This window comes from Trifolium pratense, linkage group LG4 (genome assembly GCF_020283565.1).
Source record: "Trifolium pratense cultivar HEN17-A07 linkage group LG4, ARS_RC_1.1, whole genome shotgun sequence".
In the NCBI taxonomy this organism is placed as follows: domain Eukaryota; kingdom Viridiplantae; phylum Streptophyta; class Magnoliopsida; order Fabales; family Fabaceae; genus Trifolium; species Trifolium pratense.
The window spans coordinates 26494860-26518220 of NC_060062.1; the positions used below are offsets into that span (position 1 = coordinate 26494860).

The 23361-nt window shown below is 30.5% G+C and overlaps 1 protein-coding gene across 1 annotated transcript; it reads left to right on the forward strand.

The window, feature by feature from the left end:
* The first annotated feature begins 5876 nt into the window (after positions 1-5876).
* Positions 5877-9874, forward strand: LOC123920979 (probable sugar phosphate/phosphate translocator At3g11320). The gene is made up of 4 exons (XM_045973348.1): positions 5877-6498; positions 8054-8157; positions 8264-8492; positions 9390-9874. The coding sequence occupies exons 1-4, from the start codon at positions 6058-6060 to the stop codon at positions 9534-9536; spliced, it is 921 nt and encodes a 306-aa protein (XP_045829304.1). The 5' UTR covers positions 5877-6057; the 3' UTR covers positions 9537-9874.
* Positions 9875-23361: the final 13487 nt, after the last annotated feature.

The window sequence follows — 23361 nt, forward strand, 5'->3', positions numbered from 1 at the left end:
TTGAATTGTTCTCAATATTTCTCAATGAATAATAGTGGAGGAGGGAGACTCTATTTATAGTTTTTCAGCTGGGTTTGTGTTTTTTTTGCACATCCATCGCACCTATCGTGGCCACGATGGCTTGTGTTTTCTCACTTGAAGGCTATTTTTTTCCTATTGTCTAAATTATGGTGTATTATGGTGTATGAATTTACTTATTTCCTAATTTTTAGGATCTGTGTTTGTTGTGCCAGTAGAAATCTGGAATAACTATCTTCAATGAAAGAATAAACTTTGCTAATGATGAAAATATTACAGCAAATTTGAGAATATTTTAATAATCAATTCCAACGACAAATTTGGAAATATTACAACAAATTTTATATTGATGGTTGAGCATACTTTTACAGTGGGCACAAATCAGTTTTAGGAAGGTAATTAATTGCAAGATGAATGGTCATTCTTGCAGATCACTTGAATATGGATCAGATCAGTTGAGATATGTTATACATCAATACGCTAATGGGCTGGACTGGATAGTTTGTTGCCAAAAAAATTTTCTCATCTCACCCACTCACTTTCTCGCCTACTCCTCTAGCGCGCAAAAAAATTCAGAAAATACGTTCCGAACTGTTTTTCTAGTATAAAGTTTACACTATAAAAAATTAAGAGAATGTTTTCCGAATTACTAAGGGGTAGGGGAGAAGATGAGTGATGGAATGAGAAAATTTAAAAAAATATGCAAATGCGCTTCACTGAACAGTTTTAGTTGTTTTTCTTTTATGTCTTTCATTAGAATAATTTTAGCTCTCTCTAACCCCCACTCTATAATTTTTAAGAAACTCCAATATGTTTTCGTCTGAAAAACTGAATTTCTATGGTAATTTTATTGTTTTATTAATAAATGCATGTACGCCTAACATTGACCATATGTCATTGCATTCAAGAATCAAACGAGGTGGGAAATTTTCTTCAATATTCCAAACTTTGACTTCCCCTACTTAGTTTCTTTTTGTTTTTTGGTGAGTTAATTTGTGTTCGTTATGATAAGTACACACGTTGCATTTTATATTTAGGCAGGAAGGTCTAACATCAATGCACGACTTAATTTAGGTGGTTTTGAATTCACTTTCTATGAAGAGAAAAAAAAAATTTGGGTGAACTATGAAGTCAAAATATTGGACCTAACCAGTGCTTTTTTTTCTTCCAATAATAATTAAAAAAAATTAAAGTACCAATGTTTTGACTATAGATATATGTGGTCCTTAAAGAAGTTTAATTAGTTAGGCAAAGATAAATGAACGGTAAGGTTAAGTTAAGGTGACCACATTCACAGATTAGGAAATTTTCCTGCTAGGGAAGAAGCACACCCCCAAGTAACAAAATAAACGATCATGTATGGAATTTTGAAGAAAGATCGATCAGGGATTAAAATTTTCCTAAACAATAGGATAAATGTAAGAAATGCACAAAATTTTCCTAAATAAAGTTTTTTTTTTTTTGAAGAAGCTAAATTAGCCCTCTCAAATTGGCACCAAAGAGAATCGAACCTCAGACCTCAAGAGGAGCACACTCCCAGGTCCCAAGCCAATACCGATGCACCAACCCAAGTGTTAGTGTGCCTTTGGGATAATCTTATCCATTTGATCGATCATTTGCATCATATCATGCCACGTGGCCTGCTCTTTTTTTTAGAAAGAAAAGACGACCTGGATATAAAAAATGTGACGAAGGCGGTGGTTTGTTTATCGTTGGCTTGGTCGGAGGTGGTGGTCATACTCGACGGCGGCTTACATGAGGAAGAACATATATAGAAATCGTTTGTGCTGTGTTCTTTGGGCTCTTCAAGTTTTTTAAAACACGTGGTTTTATCTAAATCCTTATGTTAATCATCCCATGGCCTATAAGCATTGAATGACATATGTCTTTCCCGCCACAAAGTTATACAATCCAAATCCTAAGAAGGAGATGATTTGGAGTGTCTAACATAGATTTAAAGTTTAATTTTTCTTTATGTCTAAATTACCTTAATTTATCAAAAAAGGTAAAATAAATCATACATTTATAAATAAATAAAAAATGAAATAAATCATACATGTGGGTGATTTTATTTAGTTTAAAATTTTAAACCCTTTTATTACCACAATTACATGTATCACAAATAGCATTTGCCTAAAATTTTTAAACTTGCCTAAACTTTGTCACATAATCAAAGAAATTTATCCAGTAAAAAAATTGATAAAATTTATCAATTTTTCAAAATTAAGGAAAATGGAGCTAAATAAAACGGTTATAAAAGATTCAACTATATAAAAAATCGACCTATACGAATTAAGGTATTGAACTCAAATGCTTAATAATATCTTAAAACGAATTGTTTGAGATAACTTAATTTCTGATAAAAACAATTTTAGGGGATTAAAGACCAAAAATAAAATAAAATCCATCTATATACATTTGTACACTGTGATACGAGACTTCTACGATTTATAGGCAAACTAGCTCACATGTTTTATTATTTTTCTTCTTTTTTAGGCAAACTAGCTCACATGCATGTTACTATACTACAATTAAATATTGAAATTGAAATTTTAATTTGACATATGAACCACGAAAGTTAAGTGCAGAGTGAGCAATCCCTCTCAACTTCCATGTGATGTGAATATGGCAATGCAAATTAAGGACGTAAAGGAGGATCCTAAACGCTAAGTCCTTATTTACAAATACTTATATTTGCCACTATATCACGTCTAAAGGGGAGAATTGTCCTCCACATAATACATCTAGTTAGATATTAGAGAATACATAGATGAATGTATTGTTTGAGAAATTACATATATTATGTAGAAGATGCGGTTCAAACCTCATACATTTCACTTATTCATATTTAAGGTGAAATTTTTAACCACTAAACTGCTAAACAAAATAAATTGATTAAAAAATTCATTTGAAAATAAAATTGAATACCTAAATAAATCTGAAAGCCAAAATAATTAATAAATGAAATACACTTTTTTTTTATACAAATGAAATAGACTTTAAAAGACCAAAATTGTGGTGGTCTTTTAAGAATATTCTGCTTTACCAAACTAAAAATATGAGTATTGTATTGTAACTAGTAAGTTTGTAAGATTAAAATATTAAATATGACTCGAATTTTCTAATATGACTAGTAGGTTAGTTCACAAATTGAGCCAGTTGGACTTGTTCAGCTTTCTATTTAATTGAAAAAGTAGAAAACAAACAAGGCGGCGTTTGGACCGGCTTTACCATTCCATTCCCAATTCCTTCCTCCAGTCCTTCCGCCAAATGCGATTCTCTACATTGTTTGTTTGCATGGATTTTTTTTGGGTTATAAAAGGAGGGTAGAGAAAAAAAAAAAAAAAAAACCTAGAACAATATGCCAACAATCTGAGACATGCAGGCATCAGATACATGCAAATCAAAAGAATTCAAAGTTAGACTGAAATTAACTAACCAATCAGTTGATTTGTTTCCTTCTCGTCATGTATGGTTAAACCGAAAATGCCAATTCATGTTCTTGAAATCACGAATACGCTTGATCAAAGTAGGAATATTTCCGTTAATATTGTAGTTTCCTGTTATCATGTCGACCAATATTTTCGAATCACTTTCTACTTGAAAATGGGTAATTAGGAACGGAAGTTAACTAGTGTCCAAATTTTCCAATTGATCTGCACAATATTTCCTAAAACAAATTAGGGGAAAGAATCTGCATACAGTATATATTTTATTTTTGTTTTTGAATTAGTTAGTTCATTTTTTTAAATGGGTAGAAAATTTATTTTAAATGTGAATAAATGGAGTATTCGAGATTCGATTATTATAAATAAATTATTTTTTATAGAGTATTAAAATACGGTGTCAAATTTTAAATGTTCAAATATCATAACTCATTTTAATTTTATGTTTACACCTTTTCTTAACAATTACCCTATAGAAATTGATCCAATATAGTCGCCACCGCGCAATCAAATTGCATTAACAAATTGTAATCATCCAATCAAATCGAAGAGTTCATATTTTAAAACAATTTTAATTTCTTAAAATATATAAACTCTAATTCTGAAATTTGAAACGTCCAATCTCAATCAAACAATCTTGATCTTACTATCTAATTTTATACCGCTATCTTAAAGATGCATTAATAAATACTTGATTCCTCTTAGAACATATCTCCGATAAGAGTATCTAAGTGTGTTTCATGGACTAATGATACAGTGTCTTATTTTTTTTTTTTTATCATTGGAGTTCCATGACGTAGCACATAGGGTATCAAAATGATACCGGTACTTTAAATAAGGTACCGTATCATCAGTTTAATGTTATTATTAGCTTCCATATATGTTAAAATATTACCGTTGACATTCAATGATCAGATCTTCTCTTTTTTTTTTACTATAGGAAGATTTTATTTCTTTTTTGCCTTTCATTTCATAAGTTTTCATTCAATTTCGTTTCTTCAACAACAGTGCAGAAAACTTTTTTTTCTTCTTGTAGTTGGATGTTAATTTGAAGATATTTCATGTTATTCTATATATTACACAATTTTTATTTGTTTTGTTCTCAAGTCATATTTTATTTGTTTTCTTCACCAATTTTTATTTATTGTCATGTATTTCTCATTATATTTAATTATTAATTTATTTATTTACGTATTTATTAAATTAAATAATTTTTATTTTTATTTAGACAAAATAAAAAAATAAATATAAAAGAGACCACTTGTTATTAATGGATGATACTCAAAAAGTGTTATAAACAAAAAAAATAAAATGTATGGGTTGCATAAATATTACATGGCATTGTAAGGAGATACCCAAAGTGATATCACCGTTGGAGATGCTATGACTATTTTGTCTATAATTATATCCCTAAGCGGTCACTTGAACTATTGGTCGGCACAGTTATAAATAAAACTTGGGCAAAATTACACTACAGGTCCTTTATCTTATTTTTTTGTAACAGTTTGGTCCTTTATTTTTTTTTGTAACAATTTGGTCATTTATCTTTTTTTTTGTAACACTTTGGTCCTTATCTTATTTATTTCTAAAAAATAAAGGACCAAAGTGTTACAAATAAAAAAAGATAAAGGACCAAACTGTTACAAAAAAAAGGACTAAAGTGTTACAAATAAAAAAAATAAAGGACTAAAGTGTTACAAATAAAAGATAAAGGACCAAAGTGTTACAAAAAAAAGATAAAGGACCAAAGTGTTACAAAAAAATAAGATAAAAGACCTGTGGTGTAATTTTGCCTAAAACTTTTTTTTTATTCTTAATTGCACATTTAATCCCTTATGTTTATTTTAGATTTTAAGTTGATCTCTTATATTTATTTTGTTTCAAATTGATCCCTTATATTTTAAAAGTTTTAAGTTGTTCATCAAATTTCTAAAATTTGAAGAAACTAGAAATTTCAGCTATATAATAGTTCAACTTATGTTTTATATGTCTTGTATATGTAAGTTTTTTTTCTTTGTCAAGTTAATAACTAGAAATTTCACCTTAAAGTTTAACAAATAGTATGTTCGAAATTCGAATCTCAGCTCTTACATATATAATGCAATATCCTTATCAACTGAATTAAACTCACGTGAACCGTGTAAAAGATGTTTTATTTGTTTTCACTACCAGTATCCGGCCCACTAGACCGCATAATCTGTTACAAGATCAGTTTTAACATCAAGTGGTTCAAGTCTCCTACCAATTGCAGTTGTGGAGAATCAAACCATGATTCTTCCTATCAAGTTCAGCGTCAATCATTATTGAACCGTGTCAAGAAGATATACTTTATTTACAAAATAAAAATTAAAAAACTAAAAAAATACACACACACACGTATTAAAGAAAGTGCAGAGAAGTTGAATGCAACTAACTAAGTTAGTCCCCGTTTGTATACGCGTTCTTTTACCTTTCCTTCACTCATACAATAATCATAACTCTCTTTTTCTTTCTTTACACTTTAAATACAAAACAACAATTCCTCACATCACAGATCCATCCATCCATGAACAAAACCCCACAAAAATTCCAATAATACCCTTCCTTCCCAAAAATGAAAGAATCAAGCAAAACATTCACAATATTACTAATCTCATCATGGTATTCATCAAACATTGGTGTATTACTCTTAAACAAATATCTTCTATCTAACTATGGTTTCAAATACCCAATTTTCTTAACCATGTGTCATATGACAGCATGTTCTTTATTCAGCTATATTGCAATTGCTTGGTTCAAAATGGTTCCAATGCAATTCATTCGTTCTAATCTTCAATTTATTAAAATTGCTACTTTGAGTTTGGTTTTCTGTGTTTCCGTCGTTTTTGGTAATATTTCCCTACGGTATCTACCTGTGTCGTTTAATCAAGCTGTTGGTGCTACTACTCCTTTTTTTACTGCCGTTTTTGCTTATCTTATGACGTTTAAGAGAGAAGCTTTTCTTACTTATCTTGCTCTTCTTCCTGTTGTTACTGGTGTTATCATTGCTAGTGGGGTAAGTAAAGTAAATAATCACTTTTTTAATTGTTTTTGCCTTTTTATTTTTATTTCTGCAATTTTAGTTTTCTATTTCATTGACTTGTCTGTCGGTGATCACTTTGTGTCGGTGATCAAATTTGCATATATAATAGGATAATAGGAATATACTGTGCTACTATTTTTGGATTAGCTTTTGTAAGTATTTAATTTTTGCTCAAGTACTTTCCTATTTAAGAAAATTAAATATATGTATAAAGTACATACACATGACACGACATTGACACATCAACAACAACGATAATGAATTTTAAAAGATAGAATAATTGAATGTAATTACATGTGTCAGTTTCGTGACTAGTGTCGTCGGATAATGGATACGCCTTTGATAAGATCAGGAGTGTTCGTGCTACAGAGAAATTTATTTATAATATATTATAGTGATAGTGATATAGCAATTTTGGAATGATTAAATTAGTGCATTAATCACAAGTTATGAAAAAAATTAACATGATTAAAACAGTAATTTTTGTGTATTTGGGGAGCGGTCGAACACCGAGTGAAAAAAATAAAGATTTAGTTCGGATGTCAACTCGAGGATTAGTCTCGTAGTAGACCAAAATGTCTAAGTCGTGAGGATATCTTGGGACGGCAGTGGATTATAAGAAAAACTGTCAATCAAGTTTTTATTGTGTATTTATGTTTTCTAGACTTTTGGTATTAGAAGCTAGACCAAGGTTTTAAATTGCAGATGCGGTTGCGATCCTTCGTATTGCGGATAATTGCAGTCGCGGTGTGATCTTTGATCCTTGATAATGCAGAGAATCATATAATCACCTGTGGCTTATGCATCCTTAATGTAGTTGTGGCAGTAATTTTTTTAAGCCTTGATGTCGCGCCTAAAGTGTGGTCATGGACTTTTTTTTAAAGCTAGTACGTACTTCGTTAAAAGGGAAATTTGTTTTCATCCATTTATAAGACTTGGAAAGGGAATTATGGTCCTTGCTACTTGTGTCAAGAGTCATTAGTATCTCAGAGTGTTTATTTGCCTGTACTGATTCTAACTTTGGCTACTTTAGCAAAAATACAGATCTAGTTTGATATATTATGAGCAGTTGAAGGGAATGTAGGAGAGTGATCTATTACTTCCATTGTACAAAAGAATCTTTACTTATATAATCATTGAAATACCTGGTTTAGGTTTGTCTAAGTAGTAGAGTTTAGGTTTGTCTAAGTAGCAGAGCTAACTTTGTTTTACAAGAATCTCTACTTTTGAGTTGCGAATAGGCGTAACAAATAATCAAATTTCTGGCAATAGGAACTTGTTATGTTCATGTGTGTGTGTGTGGTGTCCTGACTGTCCTCTGTTTCTGATGGATTTATTTGTTGTTTTGGTGACGGGCTTTTTGAAACCAAACTAAGAAAATATGTTTATACGCTTTAGTTTCTCAGCATCAGTAGTGGTCAATCTTTTTACTTTAATCTGTATTCTTCAAGTGATATAGATAAGTGGAAAATATGGATACTTTATGGCTTCTGATGCATTTGTTATTCTTTTCTATTTTTGCTTATAGGGCGAACCGAGCTTTCATTTGTTTGGATTCATAATATGTATTGCAGCTACAGCGGCACGAGCCCTAAAAACAGTGTTACAAGGAATTTTACTTTCTTCTGAAGGGTATGTATAAGTAACATGCTATTTACCTAATTACTTTGTTTTCTACTGTCGTCGAGTTATTATTATATAATTAATGGGCACTGACATTCTTCTTGTTGTGTATTAGGGAGAAGCTGAATTCTATGAACCTTCTGCTGTACATGGCTCCAATGGCTGTTGTTTTCCTTCTTCCTGCTGCACTTTATATGGAAGAAAATGTGGTTGGCATCACGTTGGCTCTTGCTAGAGATGATCCGAAGATCATTTGGTACCTTCTATTCAATTCCTCACTAGCATATTTTGTCAACCTGACCAATTTTTTGGTCACGAAACACACCAGTGCTCTCACTCTTCAGGTATGTCTCCCTTTTTCATATAGTCACACTCGCACAAGTACAACTTGTTTTCTACTCAAATGAACATGCCTGCTGTCTTTTGTGTTGGAACATCAATTATGTGCAATTGTCATTAACAAGTTTCTTAAAATTCAAATCTCTCGGGGGCGTTCAGGGATTTCTGCTGAAATTTTTCTGCTGGATGGATCCCTTTAGCTAGTGCTAGGATAGTACTCCCTCCGTCCCTAATTATAAGCACTCTTAAAAACATAAAATTTGTCCCTAAATATAAGCCCCTTTTCAATTCCCTAGACACATTTATTATTACTTTTCCAAACATAACCCTACTTTGCATTGTAATCCGTAACGTCAACTACAAATACATCTTTTCACCAAGGACAATTTAGTAATTGTAACATCTAAAAAGTACACATTAATTACACTACCAACTTTTCTTAATATGCGTGAAAAACACCAAGAGGTGCTTATAATAAGGGACGGAGGGAGTATTTTCAATTTTTATTGAAATTTTGTCTGCTATTTCATATATTCGACCTAGAGTTGCTATTGCTGCTCACTGTTCCGTGACATTTCTGATTTTATTGATTCAGATCATTAACATTTCTTTGGCCAAATGCTGACTGCTACAATTTGTTGTGTGGCTAGTTGATTAAAAAGATATATAATTGTTGTAAAATTGTAGGGTTTGGTTTGATGTTTCGGATAGACAAATGCAATTTTAAAATTTGTATCTAGGCTTGTATTTCTTTGTAAAGGGTATTAGATCAGGGAAAGTTTTAACGAGTATGACTCAAATGAGGATAAGCAAGTTGATAAATTGTTGGCAAGATATGCATTTTTCATGTTGTCCAGTATTTGATATTTAGTTAACTAATCACCAAGAATTGGCTCATATAGGTACTTGGGAATGCAAAAGGAGCTGTAGCAGTTGTAGTTTCAATTCTGATATTTAAAAATCCAGTTTCAGTCACTGGAATGATGGGTTATTCACTCACAGTACTCGGAGTTATACTGTATAGTGAGGCCAAAAAGCGAAGCAAGTGATTCTGATAATGTGAATACTCTATACTTCGATTTCATCACTCCGCAGACAACCTCAAGATTCTTTGAGGAACTATATAAGAATTCTTTTGGCCTCACATAGAAAGCCTCATTGAAGTGGGGTTCTCCGTTGTATTAGCAACTGTTCAGAAATAGTTCATGGTACAAAGTTCCAGTAGGTGAATGTTCTCTCTACTATACCCATGATGGGATATTGAGGAATGTCTTTTAGTCATTTATTCTTTGAAGAAAGAGTTGTAAATTTGGATCTCTACTCATTTGTTATTTACAATGCTTACATTTGTTTATCGATGAGAAATTTCATATTTTTGGTTGTAGTATATTATAGTACACAATCATGCAGTGTAGTTTTATGGTCTGTATTCTCTCCAACTTATTTCTGTTTTTAAAAAAAGTATTATTGACCGTTTTGATCTCTTTCCGGAAGCAGAATTTTTTTAGCTTTTGTTTGTTCTTGATGATAGTATAATTAATACCTGATTATTTAAGAAACCCTCCTTTTTTTGTGATTCATCCCTTTAGATAATTGGTGCCTTGTAATTTAAGAAACACCCTCCCTTTAAATACTTAGCAGGGTCGTTGGTATAGTTTACTTGTTAGATACTCTACTTAGGTGTGATGTTAAATCAGCATTTCTATATGGAATTTTGACTGAAGATGTGTATGTGGATCAGCCTAAAGAATATGTCAAAAAGGGAAAAGAGAATATGGTGTACAAGTTGCATAAAGCACTTTATGGATTAAAACAGACTCCTAGAGCTTGGTTTTATCGTACTGAAGAGTATTTTGTTCAAGAAGGATTTAAAAGAAGCCGAAATGAAGAAACCTTGTTTTTGAAAATAGATACAGATGACAGAATTCTTATTGTTAGCATATATGTTGGAGACTTAGAAGACAAAAAAAAGTACTAGTGCTTATGTGGTTGAAGGTGCGGTAGCATGGTCTTCTAAAAACCAACCAATAGTGACCCTACCCTCTCTACCATTGTAGTTGAGTTTGTGGCTGCTGCTGGAGCTGCTAGTCAGGCCATTTGGATGAAGAGAATTCTGGAGGAAATAGGTCAGGTAAAACAAGAGAGTATTTGTTAGAAATAATATAAAATTATTAATGTGGCTCTATCCTAACAGCTTAAGCTTTTGGGATAATCAGTTATTTGATATGATATCAGAGCCTCTAAGTGGTCTAGAGTTCGGTCCCCGCTCCCCTCACTTTCTAATTAAAAAGTGGAATTTAAGCATATGGTAGGTGGGCATATGCAATATCCACGCTTCAAGCCCAAGTGAGCTCTTGCATGAGGGGGCGTGTTAGAAATAATATAAAACCATCGATGTGACTCTATCCTAACAGCTTAAGCTTTTGGGATAATAGGTTATTTGACATATTGCTATTCTATGAGACAATAGTTTCACAATAAAATTGTCCAAAAATTTATTGTTCCATGGTAGAAGTAAGCACATCAATGTAAGGTACTGTGGCACCAAGGATCAGCTCGCAGACTTATTCACAAAGCCTTTGATGCTGATACTTTTGAAAGGTTTCGAAGGCAGCTTGGAGTTATAGGAATGCCAATGATAAACTGATTGTGTATTTTGTGCAACCACAATTAGTTTAAGGGAGAGAATCTTGCATATATAAGGTTTCTAGTTTGGGCCTCGTGTTAGTTTTTGGACTTTACTTGTTTTAGAAGTAACTGTTAATCAGCTACTCTGTCAGTTAGTTTTTCTATTTTTAAGCTTTTTGTAATCTCAGCTCTATAAAGAGCATGGTGAATATCAATAAAATCAGTTAGTCTTGTTATGAAAATTCAATCTTAACACATTGAACCACATACAAACATGTAAACATTGAAATTTAAAGAATTACAGGTCCTTTCATATACATTGAACAATATTTAGACATGTAACAATTTAAATCCAAACACATTCATTTGAAAAGAGAAATATAATTTTCCAAATGCACTTAAAATATCTGAGACATTTGGAAAATAGATTTCCAAATGAAACGACTTATAATGATGGTGAGGATCAAGTCACAAAATAAATTTTCAGTATTTGATGCCGACTCATTTTAATTAATTATATAGAATCAAATTGTAAATTCAAGTTCATCTCATATTATAATTTAAACTTATCATAAAGTAAAAATATAACCAAAATCAGACCATTAGCTTATAATTTAAATGTTTATTGTAACATCCTATTTTTTATTATTAGTATTTATTTATTTATTTAATTATTCGATTGAGTAATTGTGTTTATTTTATTTTTGGATAATTAGATATTTGAGACTTTTAGTCCTAAGTTAAAAATTAGAATAATTAAACCAAAAAAAAAAAACAAAAATTAGAACAATTATGTGGGAACTAAGTATTGGGCCTAGGAAATCTCTAAAAAAAGATGGTTTCTCTCCCAAACCCCGTCAATTCTTTTCTACCCCCTGAATTTCCGTTTTTGCCCCTGGGGGTACTACGGTTTATACGAACCGAAATAAGCTGACATGCTGATAAATTTCGGTAACCACTTACCGAAATCTGGGACATTTCGGTTCGCAGGTACCGAAACAATTATTTCGGTAAACTTCTACCGAAAATGGCCTAATTCCAGCGACCAACGTACCGAAATCTAGGACATTTCGGTTCGCAGATACCGAACAAGCTGACGTTCGTTTTTTGTGTACCGAAAATGCTAATGTTCGGTTTGCAGTTACCGAAATGGTCTAATATTTGACTTCGGTGAATACGAACCGAAGTATTTTGGCAAAAATGTTTCAAACCGCAAGGGGCAAACTTGAATTTTTGGGGGGTAAAAAATAATTGAGGGGGGTTGGGAGAGAAACCATCCTAAAAAAAAGTATTGGGCCTAGGATAAGTGGAGAGAACATATTGGTAAATAGTAAGTGGGGATGTTAATAGGAAAAGCGTAGTAAAACCAAGGTATTTAAGAGAGAAAATTTCTCTTCCCACCCACCCTATTTCTCGCCTACCCCCAAACTTCCGATTTTTCCCCTGATATGTTGACTTCAAAAAACACGAACCAAATTTTTCAAGTACGGAAAACATTTTCCGCTTGCTAACTTTTCGGAAAACGTTTTCCGCTCAAACGCGAACGTTACTCTTTTCTCTTATATTTTGTATATCTACTAAATTCATGCGGACATATTTAAAATAAGATAATATTATGATATAAAAATAAAGATAATACTCCCTCCGGTCCTTTTTATAAGGAACACTTAGGGCAAAAAATTTGGTCCTTTTTATAAGAAACTTTGACCAATTTTCAAATGTTTTAAATGTTCAATTTCACTTATGCCCTTATTTATTATGAGAGAGAATTTAAAAATAAGTAAGTTAGTTGAATAAAGAGTAATTAAATAAGGGTATACATGGAATAAATTTAAATTTATAAGAGTATTAAATGAAAATAACTATGTTAAATGTGTTTTGTTGGTCTGTGTGATTTTTTCAAAGTGTTCCTTATAAAAAGGACCGGAGGGAGTATTAGGTTTTAAAATTTATATTTCTTGTTTAGAATTTTAAGGATATTTAAAATTTATAGATTAGTTTGTTGTTTAAATTTATATATATAGGCATATAGTTAGAATGATATTTATAATTAGAATTTGAGAGTCTACTACTAATATATTAAAATGATTACTATCAAATTTACTAATTTATTCTTAGTAGGATTAATTAACCACATTCTAAATTTTGTATCCTTCATTGTAATTTCACTAACAAAAATATTGAAAGAATATAAGATAAATACAAAAAAAATAAAGAAAGAATATAAGATACATACAATAAAAAGATGATATGCTTAAAAATATGAATAAAATAAATTATAGATATGTTCAAAAAAAAAACAGATCTTAGATAAGAACAAGACAGAACAATCTATATGCAAAAAAAATTGACTAAAAATAATAAAAAATATAGAAAGAATAAAAAATGATATACTTAAAAATATGAATAAAACATATTATAGATAGAAACAAAACAGAAAAATCTATACATAAAAATTTCACTAAACAATAAAAAAAAAAAAAAAAAAACTATGCATAAAATAGGACAAAAACAAAAAACAATAAAAAGATTATAGAAAATTTATTCTATAAAAAAACAAAAATTGAATAATTATAACACATTAATTATAATTTATTTAAAAATCTACACGAGATAATAGTTTTACTAAAAAATAATTTATTGATTTACTAATAAATTTTACAGAAATAGTTTTACTTGTATTTTTTTTTCTCCTAAAAAAATCATCATTATGTTATGGTGAGTTTGTTAATAAAAGATTTTTTATGCTAAAAAAATACATCTTATGTTATGGTGAGTTTATTAATAAAATATCTACGTATCAAAATTGATTGTTAACTGGATAGGAGCATTAATTGTTCTGCTCATTAACTTGAGCCTCAAGTTACTGAATTCTGTGTTGGAGGGCAGTTTTTTCATTTTTAAGAATGTTGTTGTGATTCACTAGTGCTTCTTTCTGTCCAGCAACCACCATATAGGCTCATGGCTACCAGAGATTGGATGAAGTTTTCTTTAGGAAGCCTCCCAAGCCAGAGCAGTAATTAAGTCCCGACGCTCTTGGTCGGTATTTCTCTCCGCCATCCGTAAGATAATTACCGGTAAACGTCTTATGGATGTCTGCGAATCTGGTGTCCCCCGGGGGAAAATAAGGCAGCATCGGACAATCAGCTCATTTGCACTTCTTATGTAGAACCTTACAGACAGGGCATTTTTCTACCCTCCCTGTCATTCTATTAAATAAACAACAACAAAAACATTAATTGCAATAAAATTTTCTATGATTAATCAAGTCTAGAAATAATTTTTTCTGGATAAATTTGTAATATTTTCAAAGAGACATTATATCATTTTCAAGTCTAGAAATGTAACCACGAAATCAAATGAGCACACACTCTCGTGGCTCGTGAGGTTCTAAACTTATAAATCTCATCTTTTATATACATTTTGGTCATGACAGTTTATATATATATATATATATATATATATATATATATATATATATATATATATATATATATAATTTTTTGGTACAAAGACAGCTTTTATATTTAACTCTTCTCTTATATTTAAATACTCTAATTTTTTAATTTTTTTTTTTAACCAATGAACTCATTACATTAAACTAAAGCTTGTGAAGCTAAAATTCAATATTCTAAGAAATAGAGTTTATGATTATGAACAAATTTAGTAAAAAAAAAATGATTATGATCAAATAATACTAGGATTTTAATATTTCAATGGAAGACAAACAAAAATAATAATTGGACCTTTAACATTCACAACAAAAATAATAGGACCTTTAACATTCAAGTATGGGCTTAAGATTTTAATCCAACTATCTCTTTACTTACGACAACTTCTAATCAAGATTATAATACTAATTAGAATTAACAAAAAAAATTAGTATTACTTATTAAATAGTAAAATCAAGATTATAATACTAATTAGAATTAACAAAAAAAAATTAGTATTACTGATTAGTATTACTTATTAAATAGTAAAATGTGCAAATAACCTCAATGATATCTGAAGATTTTGATGGATTAGAAAAAAAGAGTGCCAAAAATTGATTCCTGGCACTTCGTCTTTATCAACGCCCGCAGATATCCGTATTCATTAATAAATAAGAAAAATACTTAAATATTCTTGTTATTAAATATAAAAGAGGCTTTTATATTCATCATAACTTTGTGATGAACTTTATTTTAGTTAGAAATGTATGTATATTATTTTTTTTAAAGAGAAATGTATGGATATTATATTAAGTTTTGTTAAAAAGAAGAAAAATAAATATGGTGACTTTGTTAAATTGAAAGTGAAATGTACGAATATTATTACAGTGATGCTATACATCACAAAATCCCATTTGCGAAGTTCACGAACCAGTGTTAGGATGACATTATTTGATCCCTCCCCTATATGTATATATATACAAAATTTGTAACATCCCAACTCTAATAAATATGATAGTGTTGATTAGAATCTCCAATTAGAAGATAAAATAGTATTTTGTGAGGAAAATAAGAAAGAATGACAAACTAGTAATAAAAGGGAAATTGTATGGCAATTTAATAGAGTTGATAAAAAGGGGACTTATAGAATAAAACGAACCAAGATTTATAATTGTGCGACACATTTTATTACATTGAATTGAAGTACTTATAGAATAATACATTATTTTATACATGACCGATCAACTGGCAGGATAACCCCTTTAACCACTAACACCTTAGGTGTAGGTGGAACTCACCGAGGCTAATGTCTCAACCCACTCATTTTTATATTTTTCAGATAACAGATTGGATAAGACAAGGGTAAGAAGAAGCTAAAGATTGAAGATGAAAGATTACCTTAGTTTCTTCCTTGTATTGTTAGATTAATTTGTTATGTGTATCTCATTGGATTATTTCCACTATGTAATGAAAATTTATTTCTCTGTATCTGGTGATGGATTTAAGTACTTGTGAATTTTCAAACAAGTTACTCTGTAAATTTTAATGTATCTGGATTCAATTATGTATATCTCTGTCAAAATTCTAGACAATTGACATGAGGTGTTATAAAATTGGTAGTTTACAGAAAACATAGATAGGTGGTAATATTATTCTTGGTTGTCGTTGAATAGGCATTCGTGGAAACAAGCATTTTCCATATTATTATGTGTTAGTTTTTTTTTTTTTTAAGAAACTTTAGGTAATTAGAAAAAAAATTAGCATCCATGGATATCTGTTAATATTTGCGAATAACTCAAATCCTATGGATTACATGCTTAGTGGATACCCCTATGGATATGGAACAAATATGGATATCATATTTATCTGATGAGGCGGACATGAATATCATATTATATTATCCACCCCATATATATTCATTTAATCCCTACATGAGAGTATGCGTTAATTGATAGCGCATACCTAACCAGCGTAAAACAACACCCCGTACATGTTCGGAGATTACACTCAAAAAACAAATGCACCAAATATTATCTTGAATTTGAATCAGATTACCAACAGGATAGGATAAAAAAATAATTTAGTGATTTATTCAATAAAATTTATTTTAAAATAAAAATAAAATTAATAAAATATAAATAATAAAATAATTTGATATTAAATTAAAAATAAAATAATTAAATTTTATAAATATATACACGATTTTCTCGCAGGGGTAATTTCATAATTTAAATAATCTAAAAAATCAAAATTCTACAAAAATTAGAATATTTAATAGTAAAATAATTATTAAAAACCCCAAAAAAATTATTGGGCAGGATTGTTCAAGTTTTCATCACCCAAATGACCATAAAAAAAATATCGACACTATTCCTCAACAGTTTAATGTTGTAATCCTCAACAGTGAGCATCATCAACATAGAGTTCTTCTCTCTTCAAAGGGTACGTGACCTAGGACTTTTCCATTATTTAAGTATTAAATAACAAGTGTTTTCAACAAGTAAATAAAAACCATTTCATCTAATTTGAATAGAATATTTGACAACAGAGTTGTCAATGATTTTTTTTGTGTTTTTGGTATTGCGAAATTTGATGGGATATATTTTTATGTTCATATAGAAAAGAAAATAAATTGTTACGTGGAGAATACTTTCATGTTCTTATTTTTCTTTCTCATTAATATTCATAGCTACATGCATCATGCATGGCTCTATCTACAAATCCTATTCATAGCTATATATATATTCTAAACTGAATCATAAATTTTAAATCATAATATTATATTGTTTTAAATATAAAACTAAAATTTGTCAAATATATATATATATATAGGGGTTTTCTAACTTAGACCCTAGTTAGGTCTAAGTTAGCAAGGTGCACCTTTTGAGTTGGACAAAAATACCCATTTTTTTTTTTTTTGAAACAATAGAGCAACTGGGGCATGTATGTAATTTGCATCATAAAAATACCCTTTTTTTTTTTTTTGAAACAATAGAACAACTATTACATTTTTTAAATTTCTTCCAAATTTCGACCTCATTTTACGTGCGAATCGAACGCCGATTTCAAAAACTAATACCGGAAACCTTTGTAAAATTGAAAAACGATCAAAATCCATATAAGGAACGTCGAGTTTCGTTGAGTATTGAGGGAGATCGAACCGGGTCAAAAACCGGGTCGCACGACCCGTTTCTGCATAAAACGGGTGGGAGGGACGATGAACAGTGCGCGTCGCCCACGCCTACTCTCACCGGCGGCGCGTGGGGGCGCGTGCGGCCTCAGGGAGGCTCTATGTTTTTTTTATTTTTTCATAATAAAATAGTAGATAATATTCTGGAAATTTTGGTATATTGTATGAAATTTTTGGAGACCCGAAACTATTTTTAGTTAATTAAATGAGTAAAAAGGTAATTAAAAATATTATAATTCCATAAAAAATTTCCAAAATTTTATGTAAAGTACTATGAATTATTTAGAACCCTCTTGTGTACCTCACTCTCCCTAGTTCAAGTCATGAAATTATTTTCACAAATTCCGCTGATTATTTAAAACCATTTAACAAATAATAATAATAATTTCATAGATTTGTACTCTGAAACCAATTGTTTTTTTATTTGTTTCTAATAAAATATTAGATAATATTCTGGAACTTTTGGTATATTTTATGAAATTTTTTGAGACCTGAAACTATTTTTCGTTAATTAAATGAGATAAAACGGTAATTAAAAACTATTGTTTGCTTCTGAAACCATTTAGCTGGAAGAATGGTTTCAGAGAGTTATACTGTGAAACCATTCTAGCAGTAAAATGGTTTCAGAAGCAAACAATTAAAAATCAACTCCCCTGAAACCATTCTATCAGTGAAATGGTTTCAAAGTACAACGCTCTGAAACCATTGTACCAGCTAAATGGTTTCAGAATGGTTTCAGAAGCAAACAATTAAGAAATTACTCACTGAAACCATTCTACCAGTAAAATGGTTTCAGAGAGTTATACTGTGAAACCATTCTACCAGCTAAATGGTTTCACAGTATTATATAAAGATAATTAAAGGTAGTGAAAAATTGAGTTTTTTTTTTGTGTCCAAATCAAACGAACCAAGTCTCTATTTGTAGACAAAAAAAATTATGAATTTTGGTATAAAAATAAAAAAATAAAAAATTAATTTACAACGAAATAATTGAGTTTAAAGTATTAAATGAAAAAAAAAAACACGCCAACCACCCAGCAGTTGACACGTGTCCTGCTTTTTTAAAATGAAAATTTCTCTCTCCAGGCGCAGATCTAGTGTGGTGCACGCGCTGGCTTATCATGGAGATGGATGATCTGGACTGTCTGATTGATCCGACAGCCATGATGAGATCATCTCTTGGCCGTCTGATGGAAATCAACGGTCTGTAACGGTGGTCCTGCGGTAGGCGCGCGACACTGGATCAGCGCTGGGTCTAAATTAGCAGCCCCCATATATATATATATATATATATATATATATATATATATATATATATATATATATATATATATATATATATATATATATATAAAAATAAAAAATCTTCAAAAAAGTATTTAGGCATTATTCTCGACACTACTCCTTGACTGAATATCTTTTTGTTGTATCCGTGACCTAATATCTTTGTTTTGTATATAACCTGAGATTTGAGTTGATTTTTTTTTCTGAACACTCATTCCCGACTGAATAGCTTTGTGTTGTATTCAACTTGAAATTCATGTTGATTTTGTTGTTGTTGATCCACTTCTTTTGTTGTTGTTTTTGTACAACGCTCATTCCTAACTGAATATCTTTTTGTTGTATTCAATATGAGATTTTTTTTTTTTATTCATATGCATCTTCACATGATACGTGAGCCATATTTTTCATCTACTGGTTATTAGTTATGAGTTATATAATACATGTGCATATTTCATGCTTTTCATGGATATTAAAAATAGAATAAGCTTTAAACTTGAAAACACACCAAATAAAACCTACAATATGAATAGTTGAATACCCAAACATGTATGACTCTTCTTGCAAAAGTCTAAATATATATATGATAAAATCTCCATGCTAGCTAGTATCTATATATACTTACTATGTCTATGGTTTCTTAATTTTATGAACGTATATGTTTATTATTGGAATTCTTTGAGTCACATAGCATAATAACCTCCCTAATTATATTTATTGACCTTATGTATTCATTTCATAAGGTGTGAGTAGATTGATTTTCCGTATTCTTTTTCATTAAGTTGATGTCATTAGCAATATTTATTACCTTTTAATATAATGTATTAATTTTTTTAGATTTAATTTAATAAATTAAAAGAGATAATATTAAGATTTTAACAAAGATTGAAAACATTTTCTTAGAGTGCCACATCATCACAATGAAGGCCTATGATCAATTCAACCTTTCTTTTACTAGTAAAAGATGCAATACATGTTTATAATTTATCTAACACGTGAAAATGTTTTTGTTGTTATGATTGTTGGTTATATATTATTGTTGATTTCTTCTTTTTCTTCATCTTCGTCTTCATTTTCTTTCATTGATACCACTGATATGGTTTTTTGTATTTTTGGTATTGTGAAATTTGGTGGAATATATTTTTATATTTATACGGAGAAGAAAATATATTGTTAGATGGAGAATACTCTTTTATTTCTCATTGATATTCATAGCTATATGCATGACTCTATATATATAAAGCCACATAAAAATAAATCATATATTTTAAATAACATATTAAATACAGCTCTTTGCCTTCCAATACAGGTTTTATATTATTTTTTTCTGATATTCCTTTCAGTTGCGAATTAGTTCGTGGTTCCCTACTTGTGTAACTTGCTTGTGTAACGAATTATGCATACCAAAATTCTGAAACAAGTAATAGTGTTAATTCACTAAAATTCTTCAAACATGAATATGAAACAAGTAATAGTTTTAATTCACCAAATGAATATGAAATCTAAAAATGATACTATTATCAATCAAAAAATTACTAGTGGAACTGCCCTTCTGATTCATCTGCATTGATTGTTAACTGGATAGGAGCATTAATTGTTCTGCTCATTAACTTGAGCCTCAAGTTGCTGAGTTATGAGTTGGAGGACAGCTTTTTCATTTTTAAGAATGTTGTTGTGATTCACTAGTGCTTCTTTCTGTCCAGCAACCACCTTATAGGCTCCATGGCTACCGGAGATTGGATGAAGTTTTCTTTGGGAAGCCTCCCAAGCCAGAGTAGTAATTAAGTCCCGACGCTCTTGGTCGGTATTTCTCTCCGCCATCCATTTTGTAAGATAATTACCGGTAAACGTCTTATGGATAAGCAGCATCGGACAATCAGCTTCTTTGGACTTCTTATGTAGAACCTTACAGGCAGGGCATTTTTCTACCCTCACTGCCATTCTATTAAAAAAACAACAACAAAAATATTAATTGCAATAAAATTTTCTATGATTAATCAAGTCTAGAAATAATTTTTTCTGATAAATTTGTAATATTTTCAAAGGGGCGTTATATCATTTTCAAGTCTAGAAATGTAACCACGAAATCAAATGAGCACACACTCTCGTGGCTCACACTCTCGTGGCTCGTGAGGTTCTAAACTTATAAATCTCATATTTTATATACATTTTGGTCAAGACAATTTTTATATATATAATTTTTTTGTACAAAGACAGTTTTTATATTTAACTCTTCTCTTATATTTAAATTACTCTAATTTTAAATTTTTTTTTAACCAATGAACTCATTACATTAAACTAAAGCTTGTGAAGCTAAAATTCAATATTCCAAGAAATAGAGTTTATGATTATGAACAAATTTAGTAAAGAAAAAAATGATTATGATCAAATAATACTAGGATTTTAATATTTCAATGGAAGATGGACAAAAATAATAATTGGACCTTTTAACTTTCACAACAAAAATAATAATTGGACCTTTAACAAACATTCAAGTATGGGCTTAAGATTTTAATCCAAATATCTCTTTAGATGTTTTCTCTCCCCACCCCCGTGAATCTTTTATCCCCCTAAATTTCCAATTTTGCCCTTGAAAAAACTTCGGTTCGTAGAAACTGAAGTTTTTTTTTGCCTAGAAAACAAATTTCGGTTTCTAAAAACCGAAATTTACTCTAAATTTGCACTAGTAAAAATTCGGTTTCTGCGAACCGAATTTTTCTGCAAGGACAAAATTGAAATATTGAGGGTATAAAAGATTCACGGGAGGTTGGAAGAGAAAACATCATCTCTTTACTTACGACAACTTCTAATCAAGATTACAATACTAATTAACAGAATTGACTAAAACTAGGGAACAACTTATAATTTACGACAACTTCTAATCAAGATTACAATACTAATTAGAATTAACAAAAAAAAAATTAGTATTAGTTATTAAATAGAAAAATGTGCAATTAACCTCTCTTCTGAAGATTTTGATGGATTAACAAAAAAAGAGCGCCAAAAATTGATTCCTCGCGCTTCAAACAGCTTCTAAAGATAAACCGTTATCACTCCGTCTTTTACCAAAGGAATATCCGGTTCCAAGAGTTAAATCGAAAAAATCTATCAGTTTTTAAACAAAAAAACTAACTAACGTATATAAAAATGTGCAACTAACCTCAATGATTATATGAAGATTAACGCGCCAAAAATCGACTCGACACGAACAGCCCGTAAAGATAAATGGCCGTGTTTCAATTCCGGTAGCAAAGTCTTGAGCAATCTCCGATCGGAAACAGTAATCTCCGATCGGAAACAGAAATCTTCGCGGAAAAGTGCGATTCCGAGCCAGTCCTATGATGACAAGTGTAAATATTAATAAAGAACGTAGAATTTGTATTCAGTAAAACTAGAAAAATTGTAATGGAGAAGAAACGGACCGATTAAGTTAACGCCGGGAGGTTTCTTGAAAAGTGGAGGAAGACGGTGGAAACGGAGAAGAAACGGTTGTAACCAAAGAAAAAGAAGTTGAAACAGAGATCTTCCTGTTAGAGTGGAAGAGAGTGAGAGAGAGGGGGAATAGTTTCATCAATAAGCACTGATTTTATTGATCTTATCGATCATATGAATACAATTTATTGAAATACAAATTGCAGTGTATTGCTTGGTTAACAAGCTAACTAGAGTAACAAGCTCAAGTTAGTTACTAACTAACCAACAAACCAAAATAGTTACAAGAACCTGTTAAAACAAAAAAATCATATCACAAATTTTCTGTGAATTTTCAGCGAGATATTGATTTCATCGAGGTATTGATTCTGAATTGCTGGCTCGGAAGGTCAACTTTAGAAATAGGATTAGGCTGCAGTTTTTGCACCATACACCGCTGTAGTCGCCACATTACTTCACAAATCTAATGATCATCTAATGGAAATTAAAAAGCTCACCAATCGTATACCCCGAGTTACTCTTGATGCACACAAAGTTACTTCCTTGGTAACTTTTCTACTCGGCCTTTAAGTCCAAGATCTTCAATTTACCATAGAAGATGATCGAAAATATCTAAATACTAGTTGCGTGTTACCCCGTGGTTTCTCAGCATCTTATTCATTGAGTAAACTAACATTAAATCTTGGTGGATATACTCTATATATTTCTAATAGTATTCAGTTCCCTAGCCTTAAGACGTTAAATCTTTCATATGCTACCTTTGCAAATGACGAATCAGTTGAAGAATTTTTTTTCTGGGTGCCCTCTCCTAGAAGAGTTAACTTTGAATTATTGTTATTGGTGGTGCATAAAGCAGATCACTATTGCTATTTCAACATTGAGGATATTGACAATCCGTTTCAACCCTGATTG